General features: G+C 38.1%; 1 protein-coding gene across 1 annotated transcript in view; it reads right to left on the bottom strand.

The window, feature by feature from the left end:
* The window catches only part of LOC135221166 (mucin-2-like), a gene marked incomplete at its 3' end in the record, with an annotated part of 26,602 nt that extends 2,127 nt beyond the window's left edge, over positions 1-24,475 (bottom strand). The window contains 10 exon segments of the mRNA XM_064258990.1: positions 4,882-7,002; positions 8,420-8,560; positions 9,402-9,564; positions 10,272-10,355; positions 16,738-16,872; positions 17,120-17,246; positions 18,220-18,414; positions 19,111-19,304; positions 20,537-20,720; positions 24,379-24,475. Of these exon segments, the coding sequence (XP_064115060.1) occupies positions 4,882-7,002; positions 8,420-8,560; positions 9,402-9,564; positions 10,272-10,355; positions 16,738-16,872; positions 17,120-17,246; positions 18,220-18,414; positions 19,111-19,304; positions 20,537-20,720; positions 24,379-24,450 (3,416 nt within the window).
* Positions 24,476-24,744: the final 269 nt, after the last annotated feature.

Below are 24,744 nucleotides of genomic sequence, written 5' to 3'. Positions count from 1 at the left end.
TGGTAGATTTTGTAGTGTGGTGGTAGGTGGTGTAGATTTTGTAGTGTGGGTTGGTAGGTGTGGTGCTGGGTGGTGATTTTGTAGTATGGTGGCTAGTGGTGGTTAGGTGTGGTAGATTTTGTAGTGTGTGGTTAGGTGGTGGTCCGTTGTTGGTGTGGTAGTTTTTTTGTAGTAGTGTGGTAGTGTGGTAGTTGTTGTGTGGGTAGATTTTTTAGTAGTTGGGGTGGTAGGTTTGGTAGTTGTGGGTTGTGGTAGTTTTTGGGTAGTAGTGGTGGTAGGTGTGGGTAGTTTGTTGGTGTGGTAATTTTTGTAGTTTGTGGTGGTAGGTGTGGTAGTTGTTGGTGTGGTATATTTTGTAGTAGTGGTGGTGGTGTTTGTTGTAGGTTGTGGTGGTGGTTAGATTTTGTAGTTCTGGTCGGTGGTAGGTTTTGGTGCCGTAGTTTTTGGTTGGGTGGTAGGATTTTGTAAGGGTAGTTGGTTGTGGTAGGTGTGGTAGTTTTGACGGTGTGGTAGATTTTCTGTAGGGTAGGTGGTGTGGAGGTGTTGGTGGTAGTTGTTGGTGTGGTTTGTTGGTTAAGATTTAGATTTTTGTAGTAGAGTGGTTGGTAGGTGGTGGTTAGATTTTGTTAAGGTTTTGGGGTTAGGTGTTGTGGTAGTTTTTGTTGGTGTGTTTTTGTTGGTAGATTAGATTATGGTTAGTAGGGGGTAGTCAGGTAGGTTTAGTTAGGTCGGAGTAGGCGTTTTGTGGGTAGATTTTGTAGTTAGTGGTTGTGGTAGGTTGTGGTAGTTTGTGGGTGTGTTAGTTTTTGTACAGTAGGTGGTGGTCAAGGTTTGTGGTAGTAGTTGTTGGTTGTGGTTAGATTTTGTAATGTAGGGTGGATTAGGTTGTTGTGTGTTGGTTTGTGGTGGTAGTTGCTGGTTGTTGGTAGTTTTTGGTAGGTTAGGTTAAGTAGGTGGTGGTAGGTTGTTGGTGTAGGTTGTTGGTGTGGTAGATTTTGTAGTTTGATTGGTGGGGTAGGTGTGGTAGTTGCTGGTTGGTGGTAGGATTTTGTAAGTAGTTTTTGGTGGGGTAGGTTTTTTTGGTAGTTGGTGGTTGGTGTGGTAGATTTAGGTAGTTGTTGGTTGTAAGGTTTGTGGGTAGGTTGTTGGTGTGGTTAGATTTTGTGAGTTAGGTGGTTGGTAGGTGTGGTAGTTTTTGGCTGGTTGGTGGTATTTTTTGTAAGTTAAGTGGTGGTATGTGTGGTTTAGTCGGTTGGTGTGGTAGATTTTGTTGTTAAGGTTTGTTTTGGTGTGGTAGGTGTGGTTAGTTTGTTGGGTGGTAGATTTTTGTAGTAGGTGGAGGTGTAGGTGTGGTAGTTGTTTGGTTATTAGGTGGGTTAGGATTTGTAGTGTGGTTTGTAGCGTTTGTGGTAGTTTGTTGGGTGGGCAGATTTGTAGGTTTTGGGTGGTTTGTAGGTTTTGGTTTAGGGTTGGGTGGTGGTAGATTTTTGTAGTAGTAGGTGGTAGGTGTGGTAGGTGTTGGTTCTGGTGGTAGATTTTTGTAGTTGGGTGGTAGGTGTGGTAGGTTGGTGTGCACCTGTGGTAGATTTTTGTAGAAGTTTCAAGTGTGGTGGTAGGGTGTGGTAGTTGTTGGTTGTGGTTAGATTTGTAGTTGTGGTGGTAGGTGTGTGGCTAGGTCTTTGGGTTGTGGTAGATTTTTTGTAGTAGTGGCGGTAAGTGTGGTAGTGGTTGGTTGGTGGTAGATTTTGTTAGGATTGGTGGTAGGTTTTTAGGTGTTGGTTGTGGAGTTGGTTGGTTGGTAGGATTTTGTAGGTTTGGGGGTTAGGTTGTGGTTAGGTTGTTGGTTGGTAGATTTTTTGTATGTTTAGAGTAGGTGGTGGTAGGTGGGTAGGTTGTGGTGTGGTAGATTTTGTAGTAGTGGTGGTTCGGTTTGTGTAGTTGCTGGTTGGTGGGTAGGCTTTTTGTATTAGGTGGTGGTAGGTTTTGTGGTATGGTAGTTGGTTGGTTGTGTAGTTTTCGTTAATGGTGGTGGTAAGGTTTTTGTTGTATGTTTGCTGGTGTGGTTAGTTTCTGTTAGGTGGTTGGTGGTAGGTCTGTGGTAGTTGCTTCGGTGTGGTAGATTTTTTGTAGTAGTGGTTGCATGGTGTGGTCGGTTTTTGTTAGGTAATAGTGAGTGGTTGTATTTTTTGTGTGGTAGTTGTTGGTGTGGTAGTTTTTGTAGTAGTGGTGGCAGGTGTGGTTGTCGGTGAGTTGGATGGTGTGTAGGTTTTTGTTTTTAGGTAGTGGTGGCAAGGTTTCGGTAGTAGGTTGTGGTAGGTTTTTGAGCCTAGAATGGTACCAGGAGTGGTAGTTTTTGGTGTAGTAGTCGTGTCAAGAGTGGTAGTGGTTGGTGCAGTAGTAGTTTTGACAGTTGTTGGTGAAGTAGTCGTGGCAGTTGTGGTAGGTGATGGTGTAGTCACGGTTGTGGCACCAGTTTCTTTGGCCGAACTCGAAGAAGTGGCGGTGTCCCTTGGGAGGAACAAGCGATTATACTGTTATTCAAAACATCATCAAACTTAAGAAATGGGGAATTGCATTTATGAACATTTTTCTGGATTTGTTGAATTACTCGCCCACCATTGCCAAAGTCCTCCTGGGAATCGTGAACATGTCAGCAGCTTATTCCATTGGTAGCTACAGATCACAAGTAGGTACATTAAAGACAAGTTCACAACCCTAATGGAAAGTGAGTGTTTAGCAAATACTAGATAACTATATGAAGCAGTAGTCAGGACTACCAGTGTTTTCGACTTGTATTCAGCTTGCTTGTAAAGTAAATGTGAAAAGTTGCCTACATGTGTTTGTGCCAATTTAAAATTCAGCGTGGACGTATTATCATATAGATTTTTGCAAGATTATATAGCTCAATTTTCTTTAGTTCGAAATATATGTGAACTTTGATAATCTTACAATGAAATAAAATGCAATTTATAGTTATCAGGATCATCATGAACTAATAATGATGATTTTCAAACATCACTTAAAAATAAAATATTCATGGAGTACTTATGGCATCGGAAACTGCTTGGTGATCACCTATCCGTGTACTGAGCAGACCTAATATTGCTTTTCTTCATTGATTGAATAATCTGTTATGATAAAGTTAATCATACTGATATGTATATATATATATATATATATATATATATATATATATATATATATCATTCGAGCTACAAATGTCCTTTAATATCTAATTCGCTCTACCTCGGAATTGATATATTTTCATATATGTACCGAAGGGGAATTTTTAGTTTGATAATAATTTCGTCCCCCCATGGGATCGAACCACCGTCCAGTGGACGGGAAACGAAATCAGAAACGGACCGTATTGATTTCGTTTCCCGTCCACTGGACGGTGGTTCTTCGATCCCAAAAACGAAATCAGAAAACGGGGACCGTATTCCGATTTCGATTTCGTTTCCAGTCCACTGGACGGGGTGGTCGATCCCATTTTTTTGGGGGAGGACGGAATTTATTATCAACTAAAATTTTCCCCCACTTAATATGAAAATATATCAATTCCGATGGTAGGGCGAATTAGATATTAAAGAACATTTGTAGCTCGAATGATTTATATGAATCACGATGATGTGATAAGTATTCATATATATATGTATATATATATATATATATATATATATATATATATATATATATATATATATATCTTGTACATAGAGCTACAAATGTCCTTTTATATCCGATTCACTATACCTCGGAATTAATATATTTTCATGTATGTTAACCGAAGGGGAATTTTTTAGTTGAAAATAATTTCGCCCTCTCGCGGGTTCGAACCAGCACCCAGCGGACAGAGGATAAATCAGGACTTCAATGACATTATTGCCTCGGCTAACATATATGAAAATATATTAATTCTGAGGTAGAGCAAATTGGATGTTAAAGGACATTTGTACCTCGATGTATGTAGATGAATCATGTATATGGTGATGTGATAAAAATTCATATATACATATATATACATATATATATATATATCTATATATATATATATCTAGCATTAAGCTACAAATGTCCTTTAATATCCAATTTGCTCTACCTCGAAATAAATAATATTATATCTTTATATATGTTACCCGAAGGGGAGTTTTTTAGTCGATAGTAATTTCGTCCTCTCCTGCCCTAGTTCGAATCCACGAGAGGACGAAATTACTATCAACTGAAAAACTCCCCTTCAGTTAACATATATGAAAATATATTTATTCCAAGGTAAAGCGAATTGGATATTAAAGTACATTTGTTGCTTGATGCATGTATATGAATCACGGTGATGTAATAAAAATCTATATATATGTGTGTGTGTGTATCAGAACTTTTACATATATTGGAACCATTTTTTTTAGTTCATAGGTGGCCAAATAAATAGTGACTTCTATATATGTAATATTATATATAACCAATATTTTACATACTTGCTTTGTTTAAACCTTCTGAAATTACTGCCAGAGCATAGTTCTGAAATATGAATTCAATAACTTATCTTTTTTTCTGATGGGATGGTAACCATTCGTTAGGATATCGTAAGACTAAAATTGTTACTGCCTGTAAGCTCAATATCAATACAGGTAGGTCAGAGGTGCTGTCAAGTGCTAAGTACAACACATGAGACGAGACCCACTTACATTCACTTACAATGTTTCTCAGTGTCTGTCACAGTATCACTTAAATCTTAGCTAATGAAGTTTGTGTCGCTGTTACAGACCTGAATTCAGTTATCTAAAGAACTAAACCCAATGGTTCTTAGACAAACAGGTTAAAAAGCTTCCCAAATCAGAATAAATAAAGGGAATGTGAATTAAAACAGTGTCTTGGCTGTACCTTGTAATACTGACAGTGGTTGTTGTTGGTATACGTGTGGTTGTTCTCGGTGTAGTTCCAGCTGTGGAAGTGGTGCGAGGTGACGTCCTGGTAGCATTAGTTGTTTGGAGTATGGGTGAAACAGGAATGATTGTACTATATGCAGTGACTGTTGCATTGAAGAGTCCAGCAGAACTGGCAGTACTGGATGTGGTGATGTTAGTATAATTTGTCGAAGTCCTAGTCGTAGTTCTAAAGGCTTCTGATGTAGTTGTAGAGATTGGTGTGGCAGGTAATGGTGTAGTTACAGTTCCAGAAAAAGTAAAACCTCCTGTATGTATAAAAGTGGTTTTAACAGGTTCTCGTGTTGCTGTAGTGGCTGTTATGTTAGAGTTCAGAATTGTAATAGTAGTGGTTTGCATGTAGTGTGGTGTTGTTCCATTACTTATTGCTGTTAAGTAAGAAGTAGTAGGAGTAGCTGCAGTTGTCTCTGGTGTGATTTTGTCAGCGTTTACTGTTGTTTCCAGTGAATCACTAGTGGCGGTGGTTGTTTGTTCCTGTGTACCAGTAATATATGTTGTGGTTATTTCTGGTGTTGTTCTCTTTGTAGTCGCAGTTAGGTCAGGTGTAATTCTAATAGTGCTTGTTCTTGGTTCTAATGTCATTCTGGTGGAAGAAGTTGGTTTTAGGGTAGTCATAGATGTTGTTGTTGTTGGTTCTGGTGTAGCTGTGACAGTGGTTGTAGTTTTCTCAGATACAGTAATAGGGGCACTTGTGCTAAGTTCTGATGTTCCTGTGGTTGTAGTTGTTGGTTTTGGTGTAGTTGTAGATGTGGTGGTTGTTGGTTCTGGTGTAGCTGTAACAGTGGTTGTAGTTTTCTCTGATTCAGTAGTGGCACTTGTGCTTGGTTCTGATGTTCTGCTTTTAGTTGGTGGTTTTGGTGTAGTTGTAGATGTGGTTGTTGTTGGTTCTGGTGAAGCTGTACCAGTGGTTGTAAATTTCTCAGATTCAGTAACAGTAGCACTTGTGCTTGGTTCTGGTGTTCCGGTTGTAGTTGTTGGTTTTGGTGTAGTTGTAGATGTGGTTGTTGCTGGTTCTGGTGTAGCTGTAGCAGTGGTTGTAATTTTCTCAGATTTTTTAGTAGTAGCACTTGTGCTTGGTTCTGGTGTTCTGGTTGTGGTTGTTGGTTTTGTTGTAGTTGTAGATTTGGTTGTTGTTGGTTCTGGTGTAGCTGTGACAGAGGTTGTAGTTTTGTCAGAATTACTAATAGTGACATTTGTGCTTGGTTCTGATTTTCCTGTGGTTGTAGCAGTTGGCTCTGGTTTATTTGTAGATGTGGTGGTTGCTTTTTGAATAGCTGTAGTGGTGTTTATAGCTATGACAGATGTAGGAAAAGTGGTGTTAGTTCTTTGGTATAATGTTGTTATGGGGGTAGCAGTTGTTGTTTTTAGTGTTGTTTCTGCAGTACTAATGGTAGGGTTAAATGTGATTTTATCAGTTGTTTTTGTTGGTTCTGGAGTTGTTGTTGGCTTTGGTTCAGTTCTGGTGATGGTTGTTGTGGTTTCTGATATCGTCTTAGTGGAGGTTGTTACTATTTCATGTATAGTTCTAGTTGTATTTGTTGTTGGACTTATTCTTGGACTAGTTAAAGAAGGGGTTATGATAGGTTCCAGATTACTGATATCAGATGTTTTTGCGATAGTTGTTATGGCTGAGGTCTTTGATTTTGTGGCAGTTTCTGGTGCAGTCAGTCTAAAAGCTGTTGGAGGTTCTGGTGTAGTATCTGTATTTCTGGTGGTGATAGGTGCCTGTGTAGTTTCAGTGGTTGTCATATGTTCTGATGTAGGTCTGATAGTGGTAGTGGTGGCAAGCTCTGGTGTAGTTGGAGTAGAGAATGTAGATAGGCCAGTTGCATTCGTTGTGTTTGTTTTGGAGGGCTCTGCTGTAGCTGTAGTAGCTTTTGTTAATCCAGTGGCTGCAGCTGAAAAGGAGGCTGTGAAAGCTTCTCTTGTTGTGGAATCTGCTACTGTGGCAGGTGCCACTGCTTTTGTTGTTGTAGTTGATGTTGTCTCCCCAGATGAAAATTTAGTATTGGCAATAGATGTTTTTGCTAAAGATGTACTGGTAGAGTCTGTAGTGGACCTAAATGGAAATCGTTTCTTTGTTAGTGTAATAAAATAATGAAAAATTAACATATCACATATACCATATTAAATGCTGTATTACGTTGATAATGTTACTTATAACTAACTGCAATATACTTTATCTAGAACGTTTATTGGAATTAATTGCTTCATGAAAATATTCTGGTTTTCTTTTCATATAGACACTGAATGCTACAACAAATAATTTCTTAAAGCTTTCCTGTGATACTATGAAATTACTTTTCTTTTCTTTGTTCCCATTTTCTGAAATATGGTGACGAATCATATCTCATTTAGCAGATTTTTTTTCTGGTTTTTTGTTGGAAATCCGTGTGTCACAGATGACGCTGTCTCCTCACTTCTTCAAAGTTTGTCAATTCGCAGTTGATTATCATTTAAGTAATGTGATTGGAATGTCAGTCAAATTTAGATTTTTCCCTTGGCAGGTTGTCAAAGATGCTCAAGAGGGAGGCGGTTTCCCTTTGCACCTAAACCCTAAAATGTTTAGGGATTCCTGACTACCACACCAGTAGGTATGTTCTCTTTACTTTACATGGTGCTCAGTATTTATATACATGGAGTGTGTGGGAAGTTACACAGGAAAGCTTCTTTACTGGAAATGTGTCTTCTTCTTCTTCCTCTTCCAATTTTGTATCCAATCAAAACATTTTTTAAATAATATAAAAGTAGTTTGCTGATCATTTTGACGTCCTAATTTAGAGAATAAATTCATTTGTCATAATAGCGAATGAGAGAAAGCTCCTCCACTGGGAATAGCCACGACTCCATTGGGCACTTCCCATTTCTCCCATCAAAATGTCGTCAGTAGAACTGTAGTTCTCTGCTTTTCCTAATTTTGTTTCTTTTACTTTGCATTTTGCATCGTCCGTAGTTCTGTCATCTTAAGCTGATTGTACCGGTGCATGTTTTTTATCGTAATATCAGTAGTCCACGTCGTGAGTTCAGTATTTGTGCATGCGCTATGTTCAGAATAAGTGCATAATATATATTACAGTGTTGCTCTAAATGAAGAAATATGTAATGGTTATGTTACAATAAATAAACAAAGGAGGTTATACTAGTCATGAGCAGGGAAAATTTCCAAGCAAGGGTCACTGAGAATCAATGACAAATATCTAAATTGAATCAACGTTCTCTGAAAATTCTGAAAACTGAAAGATTTGGCTTTATTTGCTATGATGGTTCTCGTACTTTGGACCAAATATACTGGAATAACAGACACAAGAACTTGAGGTATAAGGTTAGATATTAAGCTCTGTTTGGTGTCTACCATTTTTTTTTCCTTTTATGAAAATGCCCAAATGCTCATGTCTAAGGTGCATTTCATCTAAAGGTTTTCACGTGGACAGATGCTGAATTGAATAGGACAAGAAACAAATGAAAACCTGACTTACGAGCACTCTGAATGAGGCTCAAATCTCACGATGGCTGCCCACCCGGGGAAAGAGCCTGTCTCTGCCTCGAAGAACAGAATCATCTGGTTGCTGCTGCCGGAGGTGAACGACGTCCCGGGAGCAATGTCTCTGCCACAGTACCTGCACCAAACAGGAAGGAAGGGTGTGAGCTGCTTTCAACAGACGGAGAGCGTTTCAACGCTCTCTTTCAAATGTCAGAATATTCACCCCGGAGTAGCTGCGTTTGGGATAATTGAACGTTATGAGCAGAGGATTGCGTCATTCATTAACATTCTCACGAGCAACCTCCTAGTTATTAATCATTGACGAAACACAATAAATCTCTATGTCATGGGTGCTATTTTATGTGCAACAAACCTATTTTCATGAAAAAAATGAACAATGAAGGAAGATTTCAAAGCAATATGAAAAGGTGAACATCATGATTTTGTCGAATGGTATCACTCAATCTTTCTTACGACCCTCCCCTACACATACCCAGCCCCAACCCCCTTTTTCCCTCTTTCCTGGGTTTTCCCGATGCCAGAGAACTTTAAATCAATCAATCAATCTTTCCTCGACTTACTGAGGGCATTAGCATCTCCGGTCTCTCCGGATTGCGTAGAATATGAGGAAAGACTGATCCTGTTACAAAATATGATTTTTCTGTTCAAGGAAATAATTCTCATTACGGGGACTCTAATGTCTTGAGCCCAGTTGTTATGACTTGATGTAACACTGCTTTTAAAAACTTGGATTCAGTTTTAGTAAGATCAGAAACTTAAAACTGAAATTCTCGTAATAAAATATCTAATCCTTAGTTTATAACAGTATTCCTATTCATTTGAAACTCATTGTAAAATCACAGCAGCTTATAAGTCAATCCATGTAGCCAACAATGTCCAATAACTTGAATTTCAATATCTGAAAGATAATAGCATTGCTCTCCGCAACTTGATCAGACAAAGGAAGAAATCCTCACACATCGCCACTGTGAAGGTCGTGAGTTCTTATCTCCAGAAAGTCCAAGAAGCAGCAGTCATTCCCGTCGCACAGGGAGCTCTGGCCGTAGATTTCAAAAGAGCTGAAGGTGATGTTGACGACGTGGCACGGAGGAGCCTGGATCCATTTGACACATCTCGTCCCTGCAACGACAAACTGCTGGTGTGACTTGTCACTGGAATGGTGAAGTACTTCAGGTAGCTCAGCGTGTTACTTCCTAATCATTATCCGCTTGATGGCCTGTGGCAGGGTCGGCCAACACTGCCAGCGGGCCAAGATTTGCTCGTTTGATGTTGAGCGATGCCCAGCTTCTAATTTAAATAATATGGAAATATATTTATAACTCTAAGAGCATTCGTTATAAACATACTATATGAATATATTTATATGAAAGAGCATACGTATAAATGAATTTTGGCAATGATAATTTTTACCTTTTTTAGAATATTTCCGTATCAAACATGATGGTGGCCCCACGCAACTTTTGATTTTATTGAAAATGACCCTTTTATTAAAATGAAAGGCTTTAAAGCCTAAACGATTACGATGCTCTGTTACCCAGTTCCTCTCGCCATTCAACTTTCTAGATGATCTTTAGGTCAATTAGAGAGCGGAGAGGAAGACAGACGCCTCAAGTGGCATTTTGTTCTTATCATAGACAAAGGGACATCGGAGGTGCTTTCTCGTGAGCTAATAGATTACATTGCATTTATTTTTTCCTTCATAAAACTTGTTGTCTGATGACTCAATATAATTCGCTACTGTTTCTGTGGAAGTGGAACTGATGTGATGGCGAAAATAGGCTTAATATATGTCATCAAAGTTCGTGTCCCAACTCTGCTTAACTTACCGGGTGAATAGTTATTTGGGTAATTAGGAGACGTCACATTTCCCTCGGCGGTGACATTTTCAGAACAGGAGGACAGCATGCTGTCTGCAAAGTCAAGAGGGAAAAGGCAATTTAAATTCAAATGATTCCATGATGATTCTAAGACCTCTCTCGCCTCTGCATAAATTCAGGAAATACGGAAGAAGTAAGTGAATGCCACATTCTAAAAGAAAAAGGAATGAAAGAGTCACCAGTCCGCTTAACTTTTAACTTCCCTAAAGTTCACTTCTTCGTTAGCCCGTTTTCATATGTCGGTCGTAGTTCGTCTTTTTTTTTTTATTTATTCTTCTTTTTAATAACTTTCCTGTCTAGGTATCATCTTTTTAGAAACACAAGCATCGACGACTCCATGGCTGTAACTTCTGTTTATTGAAAATATATCTTTTTGCTTTCATGGGTCTGTTTTGTTACTCCTGGCGAATTCTTGAGTTCTGAATCCTTCTCTAAATGCTGATAACTTCTGTAACATCTCGTAACAGCATTGCCGACATTGTTTAATTTTGTCTAGTTTACAGTATTCAATTGACCACTATAATGTAGCTTAGTTTTTCCTTTACTGAAAATATTCGATGTTAGCAAAGACTCGAGAGCGTTTTCAGTTCTTTCTATTTAGTATCTGTGTGGCTGCGTGACTCGAGGAGGAGCATTCAGTTAGGTCGTACACCTTGAGGAGCAAAAACAGAAAATTCGCCGAAGAGTGTGTTTGTAAAAAAAAAGAGAGAGAGAGAGAGAGTTACTGGAAAATGAAAAATTGCCATTTCAGAATGACAGAGCGTCGTGAGGGTTGCTGGGGGCCGTGGCAGTCTTTCTTGGCGCCCCCAAGGGTGGGTGCCGGGTGGGGGGAAGACTATTTTCATTTGGGCGTGCTAATCTTGGCAGGAAATGTTTGCTTTCATTATTTTAGATATATTGTGTTGAAAACAAACCATTCTAATTTGTATAATCATATTCTGGAATGATAGAACACAAACCGAATTTGCAAACTGAAATAGTTTATTTTACATATAATAGATATACTGTAATTAATTAACCATTGGCCCTCATAAATAAATTCCAAAAAGTTGATAAGATAACTAAAATGTAGATTATACTAAAGCATCACAGTAACCAGTAATTCTTAATAACCTAAGACAAATGGCAAATTAAATGAATTTGACTAAAAAAACAAAAAAAATGTTAAACATTAGGGAATACAGGGGCTAAGAAAATCATGAAAATGCACAATTCGTAGCCAGCATAAAGGTTACTACTTAAAAAAAAAAATTGTGGTAAAGACTGAATACTCATAATGCCTGTTAAGAACAAAGATGAATTAATTCACTAACTATAAACCTTACCTTTCTTTAAAGAATATTTAACATGCGTCAAATAATGAAAACAAAAATATAAAAGTGATGGATGCTTAGGATTAACCATATGCAAGGAAATAAAACGGTATAAAGGTATTATAATGTAAAGATAATTAGACAGATGTTGATAACAGAAAACCGACACAACGAAAAGGATTGACAATGAATTGTAGGACATTAAGTATTGATGCACGTTACAATGTGTTTACAGTTTTATCTTTCTAGCTTTTACAGCCGCAAATTTGTCTATCGCGTCATGAAAGTTTATTTTGTTTGCGATCTCTTGCTCTATACTTTGTAGATTTAAAGCTGACAATCTCTCTTGTTCCATAGATATTCGCAGATGCGACAAGATAAGTTTCAACTTACTAAACGAAGGTTTGGGAAAACACTTTCATCCCCATATCGTACAATGAAGCAAAGTAATTCCTGTGGGTTATTGATCAGATCATCATCTCGTCGTGTTTTAAGCCGTATTCTGCAATCTACAATTCCACTAAACAGTCCCAAGCCATCTAAGTCAGTGTCTTAGAAACTTTCCACATTAATGCACCTTTCTTTGATGTAGTATGCTTCATTGGTTGTAGATAGCAACTCCTTAATATCCAAAAAAGCCAAACTTTGAATCCAAGTTATGCAATCTGATAAACCGTTCGCCAATTTCATTATGCATTCTGTCCATGGTACCTTTAGCAGAAGTTGGATTTCATTTTCTGCTGAGAGGTCTACATCATCTCCAGTTTCACCAGGCATTTTTTTCTTCACTCTTCATCGTCTGGCAATTCTCACATCCCAAGCATGACAGAGCTCCTTTGCTTTTTTGGTAGATGTCTGGCAGATATCCTCCCGATTAGCAAAGAAACAAACTTGCAACGCCTGGATATCTTGTGCTGCCTCGTGGAATTTCATTTTTGGATCCTGCAGCCGCTTCTGGACCCTGTCATTCTTGATAAGTAAAATGTTCCAAAAACTTAGTGCAGCAAAGAAATCAAATGTCAAAATTCTGCTCAATATCTCTATTGCTTCACCTCTGGTATCTGTTTTCTCATTCAAATCTCTTACAATGGTCTCTATAAAAGTTGGACCAAATCCCCCACATTTTCATGTATGGGTCGAACTGCATCAGCTCTAGCACTCCGGCGTGTTTCAGATTCAGCTTTCACAGATATAGACAACTTCTTCTTTAATCTCTCCCATCTATAGGTTGACCTTGAAAAGAAAACACACACTGCCTGCACAGTTCCAAAAATTGTGACCATCACCACCTCATGACTAGCGGAATGAACCCCAGCCAAATTTAGTGAGTGGCTGTTACAGTTCACATATATTGCTTAGGGTTCACTGTAGCAAGTCTTTGTTGTACTCCTGATTTGTGCGCAGACATGACAGCAGCATTATCGTAACACTGAGAACGACAGTCTTCAAAAGGCAAATGATCTTTGTCCAGCTGCTGCATTACTACATTTACCGTACTTGCTGCATCCTTTAGGTGTACTTGAATAAATCCATGGAAACTTTCTTTCACGCAAACTGATTTTTCTTTATAGTTTATCTCTACATATCTTATGATCTCTGACATTTGTTCCCTATGTGCAACATCTGGAGTTGAATCAAGCATTATACCATGCTACTTAGCTCTTCAGATGTCATTCAGTAAAGTGCTTTATGAAAATGCAGAAGTAAATATTGTAATCTACAGTTCGTTATGCACAAAAAATGCTCACGAAAGAAAACGAAACATTAGATTGATGGGGTAACTATCTAATATCTTTGCACTGATTCACAGCCACTGAACCACTTATTCTATAAGTACGTAATAAAATTTGATAGTATAGTAATTAACACATAATGATTACATTAATATATAATGAACATAAAAACTTAAAGATTCTAAGTTACTGGTTTCATCAGTCCATTTCCCCCACAATAGATGTCTTAGCAACTTCAATTTGGTGCCTCATCAATGCTGCGCCAGGGGACATATGTCCCCCCAGCCCCCGCCCCCTCACGACGCCTCTGCAGAATGATAGTCGCCACCAGCTCATTAGCATTTGATACGAATTCACTATAAAATATACGGTGGCCAGTAATTACACCCACAAATATATATATATATATATATATATATATATATATATATATATATATATATATATATATATATATATGCATATATATATATATATATATATATATATATATATATATATATATATATTTGTGGGTGTAATTAGAGTGATCTTTGGTCACGAACTACAATGTCGCCAACCCTTGCCATGTGAGCATGCCTATCCATGTATGAGGGGATGTTAGGATAATAGTTATTAGATAACCTGATAATGTATACATACACACACACATATATATATATATATATATATATATATATATTATATATATATATATATATATAATATGTGTGTGTGTATGTATACATTATCAGGTTATCTAATAACTATTATCCTAACATCCCCTCATACATGGACAGGAAATGCTCACATGGCAAGGGTTGGCGACATTGTAGTTCGTGACCAAAGATCACTCTAACAGCGATCTCTCTCTCTCTCTCTCACTCACACACACACACACACACACACACATACACACACAAGCACATACATTCTCAGCTTTACTGAAAATCTCTTAACCTAAGTTTGTGTGTGTGAGAGAGAGAGAGAGAGAGATCGCTGTTGGAGGGATCTTTGGTCACGAGCTACAATGTCGCCAACCCTTCCCATGTGAGCATTCCTGTCCATGTATAATATATTTACATATATATTTGTGGGTGTAATTACTGGCCATTGTACATATTAAAGTGAATTCGTATCAAATACCAATGTGCTGGTGGCGTTTATCATTCTGAGAAAACAATTTTTCAATTTTAAGTAACACTCTCTCTCTCTCTCTCTCTCTCTCTCTCTCTCTCTCTCTCTCTCTCTCTCTCTCTAACAAAAAGAGAAGTAAATGATGAATCTTGCATGGCAGATGATTAATCCCAATTACGCAATTTCCCACAGCAAACTAAACTGTAGCAAGAAATCATAGTATGCAGGAACAAACTTCCACCTCCCGCAAAGCACCCAAAATCCACTACATAAGTTACGAGTCTGTGATCAACAGAAAAACAGTCACTTCGGCCCCCAGTTTTCATTCCCACAAGGGGCTATATGCAATATTAAGGTTTTTACCTTACTTGAAGCATCTGCAAGGGACACAACAATTTCTATTAGATCACAGTTTAACCAGTTGATAATACATAAAATGCACAACAAAAATATCAGATAAAGGCAAGCATTTATCGCCGTAAATAACCAGACCTGCGATGCAAAGTCAGAAAGATTAGTTATTTTTCTTAGTTCCTATTCACTCTTTCAGCGACGGGGAATTCCTATTCCCAATGTATTCCAGTACGTCCTTGTAATCTTGACTCTCACCAAAGAATGCCCCCTTTTCCACTAGGGCTCCTGACACTTGACCTTTCCATAACGCACACACGAATGTACACTTCCTTTTGACCTCCCAAAAATCCAGTTCACTCCGGACCGAAAGCTTCCATGCTTTCCAATCCCACTATGACGGCAACTTCCTTTCTTGAATACTTGTCACTAACGACCCATTAAATCAAAGGTAATCATACGACAAGCGCTGAAATAAGCAAAGAATGCACCGCCCAAAACAGCTGAACATTGCCTGAAAAGTTCGTATGTCACCATACCTTCACACCCCAACCCCTTTGATATAGTATTTATTCTCGGAAATGTTCAGTTTTTATTTGGACATAAGGCCCGATATTTATAACTATATATATTGTTATTGAAGCATTCCTGGAGAAATTCCTATTGGATTATAACATCTTACATTCCTAGACTCCTGGAGCATCTGGACACACATATCTGGACACACACAGACACAAAAAGTCAGCCACACACACAAACACACACACAAAGCCAGCCAAGGACGTTAATATGATAGATGAAAGAAGACCTGGATGCTTTGTGGACTATAAGCTGGTCTCATCTCTTTCTCAGCCAAGCCCCTATGTTAATATCTTTTGCTAACAGATTGTTTTGTCTCTCAGAGACTTGTATGAGGTGAGATAGCCAAGGGGTAGAACCTGAGAAAAACATCCCTGTTCCAAGCTGTCTTTTCAGCTCAAAGGGGCCTTCTCCTAACAGCCTCTCTATCCTTAAGGCAACCCAGCACCCACAAGGACATCCTGCCATACAACTAAAGGAAGGAACAGCACTGCTCATTTCTATTCTCGAGCATAGTGTAACATATGTGACCAGGGTGTTCCCTTGAAGACATGAAGTAGCGTAAAAGTTCCCCATTGGCAGAAGTAAAGTTAATGTAACACTCCCTCCTGAGTCTTGCCTTAATTTATATCCATGTGTGAGATGGTAACTAGCAAAGTATGTTAATTATACAACTCTCTGTTCCTACAGCAGTGATATCACATGTTACTGGGAATTGCATCATTAGAAACACTATCATGAAATACTTACTCAGGGACTAGGATCCCCCTTATTAATACTGTGGCCCTTTGCAAGTGGGTCCTTTCATTGTAAAAGGAAAGTATTAAGTGGTGTCCTGGTATTATTTATGCTCTTCAATTATCCTGCAAATTTTTTATTGAGTAATTGTAAAGTACTAAGACTGTCACTTGGCCACCTTAACTATTCTTTTCCATTTTCTGTCCCCATGTACGTCTCCGTGACGATTAACGATGCCATTTATTCCAATCCATAAATCAACCAGCCAGCCACAGGTGTAACAATATATATATATATATATATATATATATATATATATATATATATATATGTGTGTGTGTGTGTGTGTGTGTGTGTGTGTGTGTGTGCGTGTGCGTGTGTAGATAGCTAGCTATATAGATAGATATGAAAGAGATATACAGAAATTTACGCAGACATAAGGCAAAGTTGATTCTCTCACACTCCCAAAGCAATTGTTGTGAGATGAAATTGACATCAAAAATCTGTTTGAATCTCTTCAACCCTGGAACAATGAACCCCGACACTAATATCTTAACTGGTCTCAGTAGAGTCTAAGCATCTCACCATAGTATCCCTGGGTAACAATTTCGCAGAAGTTTCCGGACGTCCCCGATCGGCAGGCACAAAGGCAATCCGACCTCAGGTAACCGTCGTTTTGGCAAGGATCCGCTTCGAGGCCACAATTTCTCAGCCATTTTGCTGGTTAAGAAAATTTTATTCGGTGAAGACTTTCCCGTTGTTTGTTACTGCCGTCATATCTTAAAATATTAGGCTTCAGTGCAAAGGAAATTAATGGCAGAGTCATTTCTTAGATATATATCTTCAAATTAAAAAACAAGTGATATTGCAACCATACATAAATAACATATAAAAAATGTTTGCCACAAATTTCAGCATTTTATGTGTACAAAAGCATTGCATCCGTAATGTAAAGACGTCAACATACATATACACGAATACATCTTATTCGCCAAAAGCTTATCGTAATGGCTGAGGCCTTGTCTCTGTCCGATCAGTTCTTGCGCCAGAGGGTTCTTCGTCGAAATGGTGAGTTTGCCATTTACCGTAAAACTCTGTTTTGAGATCAGATGAAAACAATATGTTAATGCTTTTACCTAAATAAAGCGATAAATAAACATGAGTGTGTTGCAAACTTTCTATAACTAACTACCACGGCCTTCATGAAGAGTTAGTTGTTGGATGCTAACAAACCATGTCCAAGTCACAGAGACACTGCGTGCAAGGTAATGGCCGCCGCGTTTGATGGCGTTCAGCTGGGAAAGGGTGCGTTCTATTTGACTGAGAGTTAGCTAGCTACGGGACAAAACACGGAAAATGTGGATGTAATTGATTGTTTTAAAAATATAGCTCAAAAGACGAAGGGATTGAAATATAACTATAGGTATAATCAAGACAAGAGGGTTCAATAGGAAAGACGTGAGAATAATGTATAAGGAGCAGGTGGACGGTTAATGGACTCTAAGTTAATTGTAAATAAGTAGCAAGAGTTTATGGTTAGTAAGCAAAAATTCAAATGTGGGGTCACCAAGTCAAAATGATGTACGCGAGAGTATAATACTATGATTCGGGGAGGAAAATGAAAAGGAGTGCACCAGGGAAGAGAGGAATAAGCTTCGTGGAGGTAAAAAGTGAGATTGTCTGAATTGCTGTAACCTAACAGAAAACAAGATCGTTTCAAGGCGCTCTACGGAACGAGAAGTTATTGAACGAACAAGATTTACTGTCGAATGCACGCTTGTACTTTTTGTAGAAATAAGAATTCCTCTAAAGGTTAATAAATGGAGAGAGAGAGAGAGAGATGGGGGTGGGGGGAGTACTGAACGAAGGATCTTAGAATAGAAATATGCATACAGAGAACCTGTCTAAAGAAAATGCTCATTTGTGTGCAATGTGAGCATATTTTGAAAGATTTCCATACAAAGGACATAAGCTGACAGACCTAAGTCGCTAGGTTAGTTAGGTTACGTTGGGATTTCTCAAACTGAATGACCAATTGCACTCATAATGCAGTACAACGAAGCTTACATTCGAGATGTAATGCATGTCGGACGAAAAGTCATAGGGGACGGAGTAGTTATTGACGATGTATTTGTCGAAGTTCTTCTGTAAGTGAGGAATAACATTGTCCATGTGGACATACACGTGGTCGTCTCTATCTGTTCGCGACTGCTCGTGATAGAAGCCGATGGCGTGGCCGATCTCGTGGGCGATCGTTCCTCTCTGCAGGCAGAAAAAGGACAGCGTCGATGTCATCATATCATCATCAGCAGGAACAGAACAGGAAATGGGAAAATGGAAATGAAGGCGTTTGCCATGAGTGATCATCTTATAGTCACTGCAAATAAATCACATCAAAAAATTATGTTTACCATAGTATTTACACAAGTTGATTACATCTCAAAGTTGACGTATTTTCTTTTAGAATTAACGTTTTTTAAGAATAGCAAAGAATGGCTCTAACTTTGTCATTCCAAACCTGGTGGTTTGCCCATTAAGGGAGTGCCGTCAGTGCACCTCACGCGGTGCACTGAAGGCATTACTTGAGGTTCTTTGCAACGTCTCTTCGGCCCCTAGCTGCAACCCCTTTCATTCCATATTATAACTGTACCTCCATTCATATTCTCTTTCTTCCTTTTTGCTATCCACACTCTCCTAACAATTGTTACACCCTTCAAACCTTTCTACTCTCAATTTTCCTTTCAGCGATGAATGAACTCATAGGTCCCAGTTCTTGGCCATTGGCCTAAATTCTATATCCCATCCCATTCCCAACTTAGTAACCAAAGGTGAAGTTGGTAAAGGAGCAGAGCTGAACTTTGGTTCGAAATAGCTTTTCAGATTGACTTGTCCAGGTGAGACCCGCAGAGAATACCTCTTAATTAGCACAATACCTGAAGAGATGAAAGGAGCACTTACATTATCACACCCATTCCCAATCGATATCTGCTGTCCTGACTGAAGTATCCTCCCGATGTAGGACCAACAACCATTGCTCTTGAGGAATTGCAGGTGAGGCCTTTTCTCGGTGGTATTTGTTCGCTCAAACCTTATGCAGGTTTCTTCTTCCCAGTGCTTGATGGCGTCAAGAATTGCTGCTTGATTGACCATTGCTGGAGGTAAAGAAGAGAGGTATTTCAAAGACGTCAAGTATAATATCTTTATCTTTGAATACTTTACAGTAGTTACTGGACTGAAGGTAATATCAACAAGAGAAGATTTTCGAATTGCTATCAGAACAAGAGTAATTCAAGAATGAAAAACGCCCATTCGGTGTCTTACGCTGTACCTCTACTGAGTTTAAAAATGCAGAGAACTTTCAATTTTGCACGAAAACAAGGCTATCACTCGAATTCACTTCTAAACTAGGATTTAGTCGCAACCCTACATCATTTAAAATGGATGACCGACTGAATAGGGACTATATTTAAACCTTCTTCATGCATAATTCCTGCAAATGAAAATTCTCTATAAGGAGGAGGGCTTTTCTAGAATCTCGTTAGCCCCATGTTAATGTCATACACAATAGTTTCATTGTTGTGGTTTCTGGCATCCACGTATAAATTTGTCCTTTCTTGCGTCCAACCAGCTTCTGCCGTGGTAGGGCATACAATAACGTCAGTATAAGTTTAAGTATATCGTAGTTTAACCAGACCACTCAGCTGATTAACAGCTCTCCTAGGGCTGGCCCGAAGGATTGGATATTCTTACGTGACTAGGAATCAATTGGTCACCTAGCAACGGGACCTACAGTTTACTGTGGGATCCGAACCACATTATTTTGAGAAAGGAATTTCCATCACCAGAAATAAATCCCTCTAATTTAGAGTTGGCCGAGCCGAGAATCGAACTTCGGACCACCGGATTGGTAGCTGAGCGCGAAAAGCACTCCTCCAATGAAGAACTAACCCACTAGAGATTATTAGGCCTAGATCTGTAGAACTATGTTTTCATATTGACCGTGGTTAGCCTGCTGTAGCGTTTATCTCTGAATCTGACCAAGGTTTCCTACATCTCAAGAGAAATAAGCTTTTATGAACAGACATAGGTTCAGTCGTTAGCTAGATCGATTAACAACAAAGCCAGAAAGATGAAAACTATATTTCCGTCTACATCCGACCATGGAACGCAACAAAAGCGATACTAGATAAAGCTCATAATAATGCTATAATTTTCATCTAAAATTATGCATAATTATCCATATACTATATTTTTAGAATGTCTGAAAGATTCTTAATCCCCTCTTTGAAAGACAATGTCATTCATGGGTGGGATCTGGGAAGTGGATTCTTAAGACATATTGAACAAAAGTTAAATTCTTCGAAGGACTCGAGTGTCGTCTCACCGTCGTAAAACGTGTAAAGAACTCGCGGGTACCCATCGTCGCCTTCCGGCCATCGTTTGGCTAAATCAGGGATGGCTTTCCTTTCCTTCAACTCCACCCTTTGCTCCGCTGTCAGCAGGATGTCTCCCTCAAACAGGTCCTCTCCGTTGACGCGGGACAGGTCCGACCTCTCCGGTCTGACACCCTGTTAATTCATAAGTAAATCTTTTTCAGTATTAGGAAATAAATTACTCACACAAGTGTAAAAGAAGAAAAGATGCACAAATTTTCATGTACATTGAATTACATTGATTGTTACATACTGTAAAACAGGATAGGGTGAAAAAAAAGCCCAACTAACAAACAAAAATGCGACCAGATGATACGGGGTCTAGGCACTCAAGATATACCTGCACTCCTCTGTTCTCTTGTTTTAATTACATCGTTGTTTTGTATCGTCTTCAATCGTCTATCTATCTATCTATCTATCTATCTATCTATCTATATATATATACATATACATTTATAATATATATTTGTGTGTGTATGTTTGATGTATGTCTGCATTCTTTGTGTGTGTGTGTGCGTGTATTTCTTGAAAGAGACAAGTACTGATGTACGTTTTCTATTTCTATTTTTACCATTTTGGTTTAGATGTGCAATTCCATTTGAAGACAGATAGACAGAGGGTGGAGTCTGTCACTGTATTCATTTGAAGCTTGTTTGGACGCAAGGAGTTTTTACAGCTAGAGAGGAAATCACTCTCGACGCAACATGAAGAATCTATGAATATTATTAGAATAAATTCGTGGATTCCATTAGCTATTTAAAATTATAATACGGTTTACCTTGAAATTTTACACTGAAATGCCATAACTGGAGATGAACTTGCAACTTGGGTAACTCTCTCTCTCTCTCTCTCTCTCTCTCTCTCTCTCTCTGCTAATATTTAATTCATAAATGCTCCCTCAATAGTAACAGCAATATATATATATATATATATATATATATATATATATATATATATATATATATATATATATATATATATATATATATATATATTTGTATATATATATATATATATATATATATATATACATACATATATATATACATATGTATTATGTAGTCTTAATTCGGTATAACAAACTAGTAAATATAATGCGTTTCTAAATAACAAAGTACATTTAAGTCTTACCTAAAATGGCGTTAATGACAAATAGAAGAAAAGAAATAAGAAAATGACTGGTGTTGAACTCAAGCAGAATTAATTTGAAGACAACCGCACAAAGTTATTTCGACAACTAGACAAATAGTTCAAAAGACCTACTGCCATCAAGGCTAAGTGGGTTACTTAGGTGACGGCGCTCATGTTAAGCGCATATTTACGTCTGAAGTTTCATCCTTTAATATTTAAACCTTTTGAAGCCAAAAGCAAACGAAATCATTCCACTTTTTTCGCGACTACATATCCTAATGAGAGAGTTATGTTTTCTTTTTAGAACTTGAGAGATTTAGATCCATTGCTATATTGAGGATATTCAGAACTTAGATTATTATTAATTATTATTATTATTATTATTATTATTATTATTATTATAATTATTATTATTATTATTATTAGTCAGAAGATGAAATCTATTCATATGGTATAAGCCCAAAGGGGCCACTGACTTGAAATTTAAGCTTCCAAAGAATATGGTGTTCATCAGGAAGAAGTAAGAGAAGGTAAAGGCAATATAAAAGAAGAGATCCCACTTACTTAAAATTGAAGATGAATTAATAAATCAAGGAATAGATACAAGTGTATTAAAATGCAAGTAGGAGAATAGCAATAGGGTTGTAATGTATTGCACCTTCGCTTGAACTTCTGAAGTTCCAATTACACGACATCCCCTGAAGGGAGGCTATTCCACTTCCACCGTCCAACGGTGCGAGGAATAAGAGACGTCTGGAGCCGAGAAGTTCGACAGACAGCGAGGCACATTTACTGTATATTGGTGCTGCTGTTCAGCGAATCTGGTTGTTCTCGGCAGATAAAGGGGATCAGGGATCAGTTGTGAATGTGAAAGGTCTCTGTTGAAATACAACTTATGATAAAGTGATAAACAAGAGACCAGCCGCCAATGTTCCAAGTCATAACTACTACTATAGGAAACAGAAACCTACCACCTCGGACCATGCTGTCTAAAAGAGAGAAGTCTCCGGCAGAAACTGACATCCACATCAGAGAACACTATTCTATTAAAAGCAAACGCAAATGACCTAAAACAGGTTACATTAATTATATCATGTTATAAATATATGAGCCCTTAGGAACAATACCTAACTTTCGTGCGGCATTTGCTGAAACTTTCATTGGATGTTTCTCAAAAGAGTTACTGTAGATTTGAGTGAAACGTTGGAATAGTTAAAGCTTCGGACTCGTTCAACAAAGTTCCATCCACCTGAAGGGGAGGATGGGGTGGGAAATCTGTACCACATCTGCTAATCAATAGTGTTTTCGTTTTACTGGATTTCCACCTCAAACCCCACCGACTCGCTAAATTTGAGAGCGTTCGATTTCTAATAAGTCAGGCCTCTTTTTGGGATAATTATCGTAAACCGTACTAAAGAAAAAATAAATAAAAAGATGCCCGGAGAGAGAGAGGAGAGAGAGAGAGAGAGAGAGGAGGGGTGAGGGGGCGAACACGAACAGCAAGAGTTTGAGCCTTGAAATCTCTGACATTGTCGATAGTTGGAAAATAAGATCTTGTCAACTATGTCAAATCGGGCCAGTCGCGTGGCACGGGGCCGCCATATTCTATCAAAAACAACAGCAAAACTAGAGCATAATTTACAGGATGCAACATCAGCAAATAATTATTTTCATAATCATCCAAAGCTAGCTTGGAGTACAGGCTATACATCAGCTGTCTATTTTTTCTTTCTTTATCTTTTTTAGCGTGAGCCATGTAACGAAAACTCGTCTAATGGAAATAGTGAAGGTGTTCCTCAGCCTCAGCCAAATACTTGGAATGAAAACATTTAGTGTGTTGGCCTGAATGGCGATATCAATCACTGACTTCGCTCCAGGCCAGAGACGTGTCCAATAAAGATGGCTACTCATTCAGTATAAGAGAAATGTTACACTGCAAACAAGCGACTGAGATCAATGTTCATTTTCTTTTACTTATTTGCTTTGAACGTTTATAAGTTTTCTTCCATAAGCCATATTGGTTTAATAGTGGTTGACAGTTAATTTCCTAGGTATTGTAGAGTCTTCGTCTTCTTGCAAGATACAACTGCCTCTCACGATGAGATCTGATCTGGAATAAAAACTGAGTAACTGGCCTGACTATAGACCATCATTTCTTCTTCTTCGTTAGTTCACAATCACAAGCTTCTTCTATTTCAAGCTTCTTCTATTTCGTACTCACAGACAACTTGAACATTGTGAGGTGTACCTTTCTGTGATGATGGTGATGACTAGGGAAATGATATGCAACATAACACAATTAAACATCATCTTTAAACACCGCGAGCAAGAACTTTCCAATGTAATTTACACTGAGACGCATTTCAATCAAAACTTCGATCAAATATTTTGGCTCCATTGCTCAAGGAAAATTCACACAATTACGCACACATATATATATATATATATATATATATATATATATATATATATGTGTGTGTGTGTATATATATATACACACACATATATAAATATATATATATATATATATATATATATATATATATATATATATATATATATATATATATATATATATATATATATATATATATATATATATATATAAAACAAGTCATGACGACTGATGCTAAAAATAACATAGTATGTACAATGTACTAACCCTCGTTGCTGGGGAAACTGCAACCGCAAAAGTAGAGAAGAGGAGGAGGAGGAGCCAGGAAGAGGACGCCATAACGTTCTAACGGGAAGAGCAGAAGACAGCTAACTAATATCGGATCCCAACGAGAAGCAATTAAATAACCGTGGTCTGGATCTGATCAAAACTCGGTCATCTGAAATACCTCATTTCAACGTGTCATAATAGAGCATCACTTATTTGCATTAACATCGCAACAGGTGACGCATTAATTCAGTTTACCTTTTAATGATATGAGTTCAGCTATCGGAGCTTTAGGTCGTCCTGCTTGACTTGGATACATAACCGTCAGCACTTTAAGTTGGAGAGACAACTCATGGGAAAGAGAGA

This window comes from Macrobrachium nipponense, chromosome 2 (genome assembly GCF_015104395.2).
Source record: "Macrobrachium nipponense isolate FS-2020 chromosome 2, ASM1510439v2, whole genome shotgun sequence".
Lineage (NCBI taxonomy): Eukaryota > Metazoa > Arthropoda > Malacostraca > Decapoda > Palaemonidae > Macrobrachium > Macrobrachium nipponense.
This window is presented reverse-complemented; position numbering and strand designations above follow the sequence as displayed.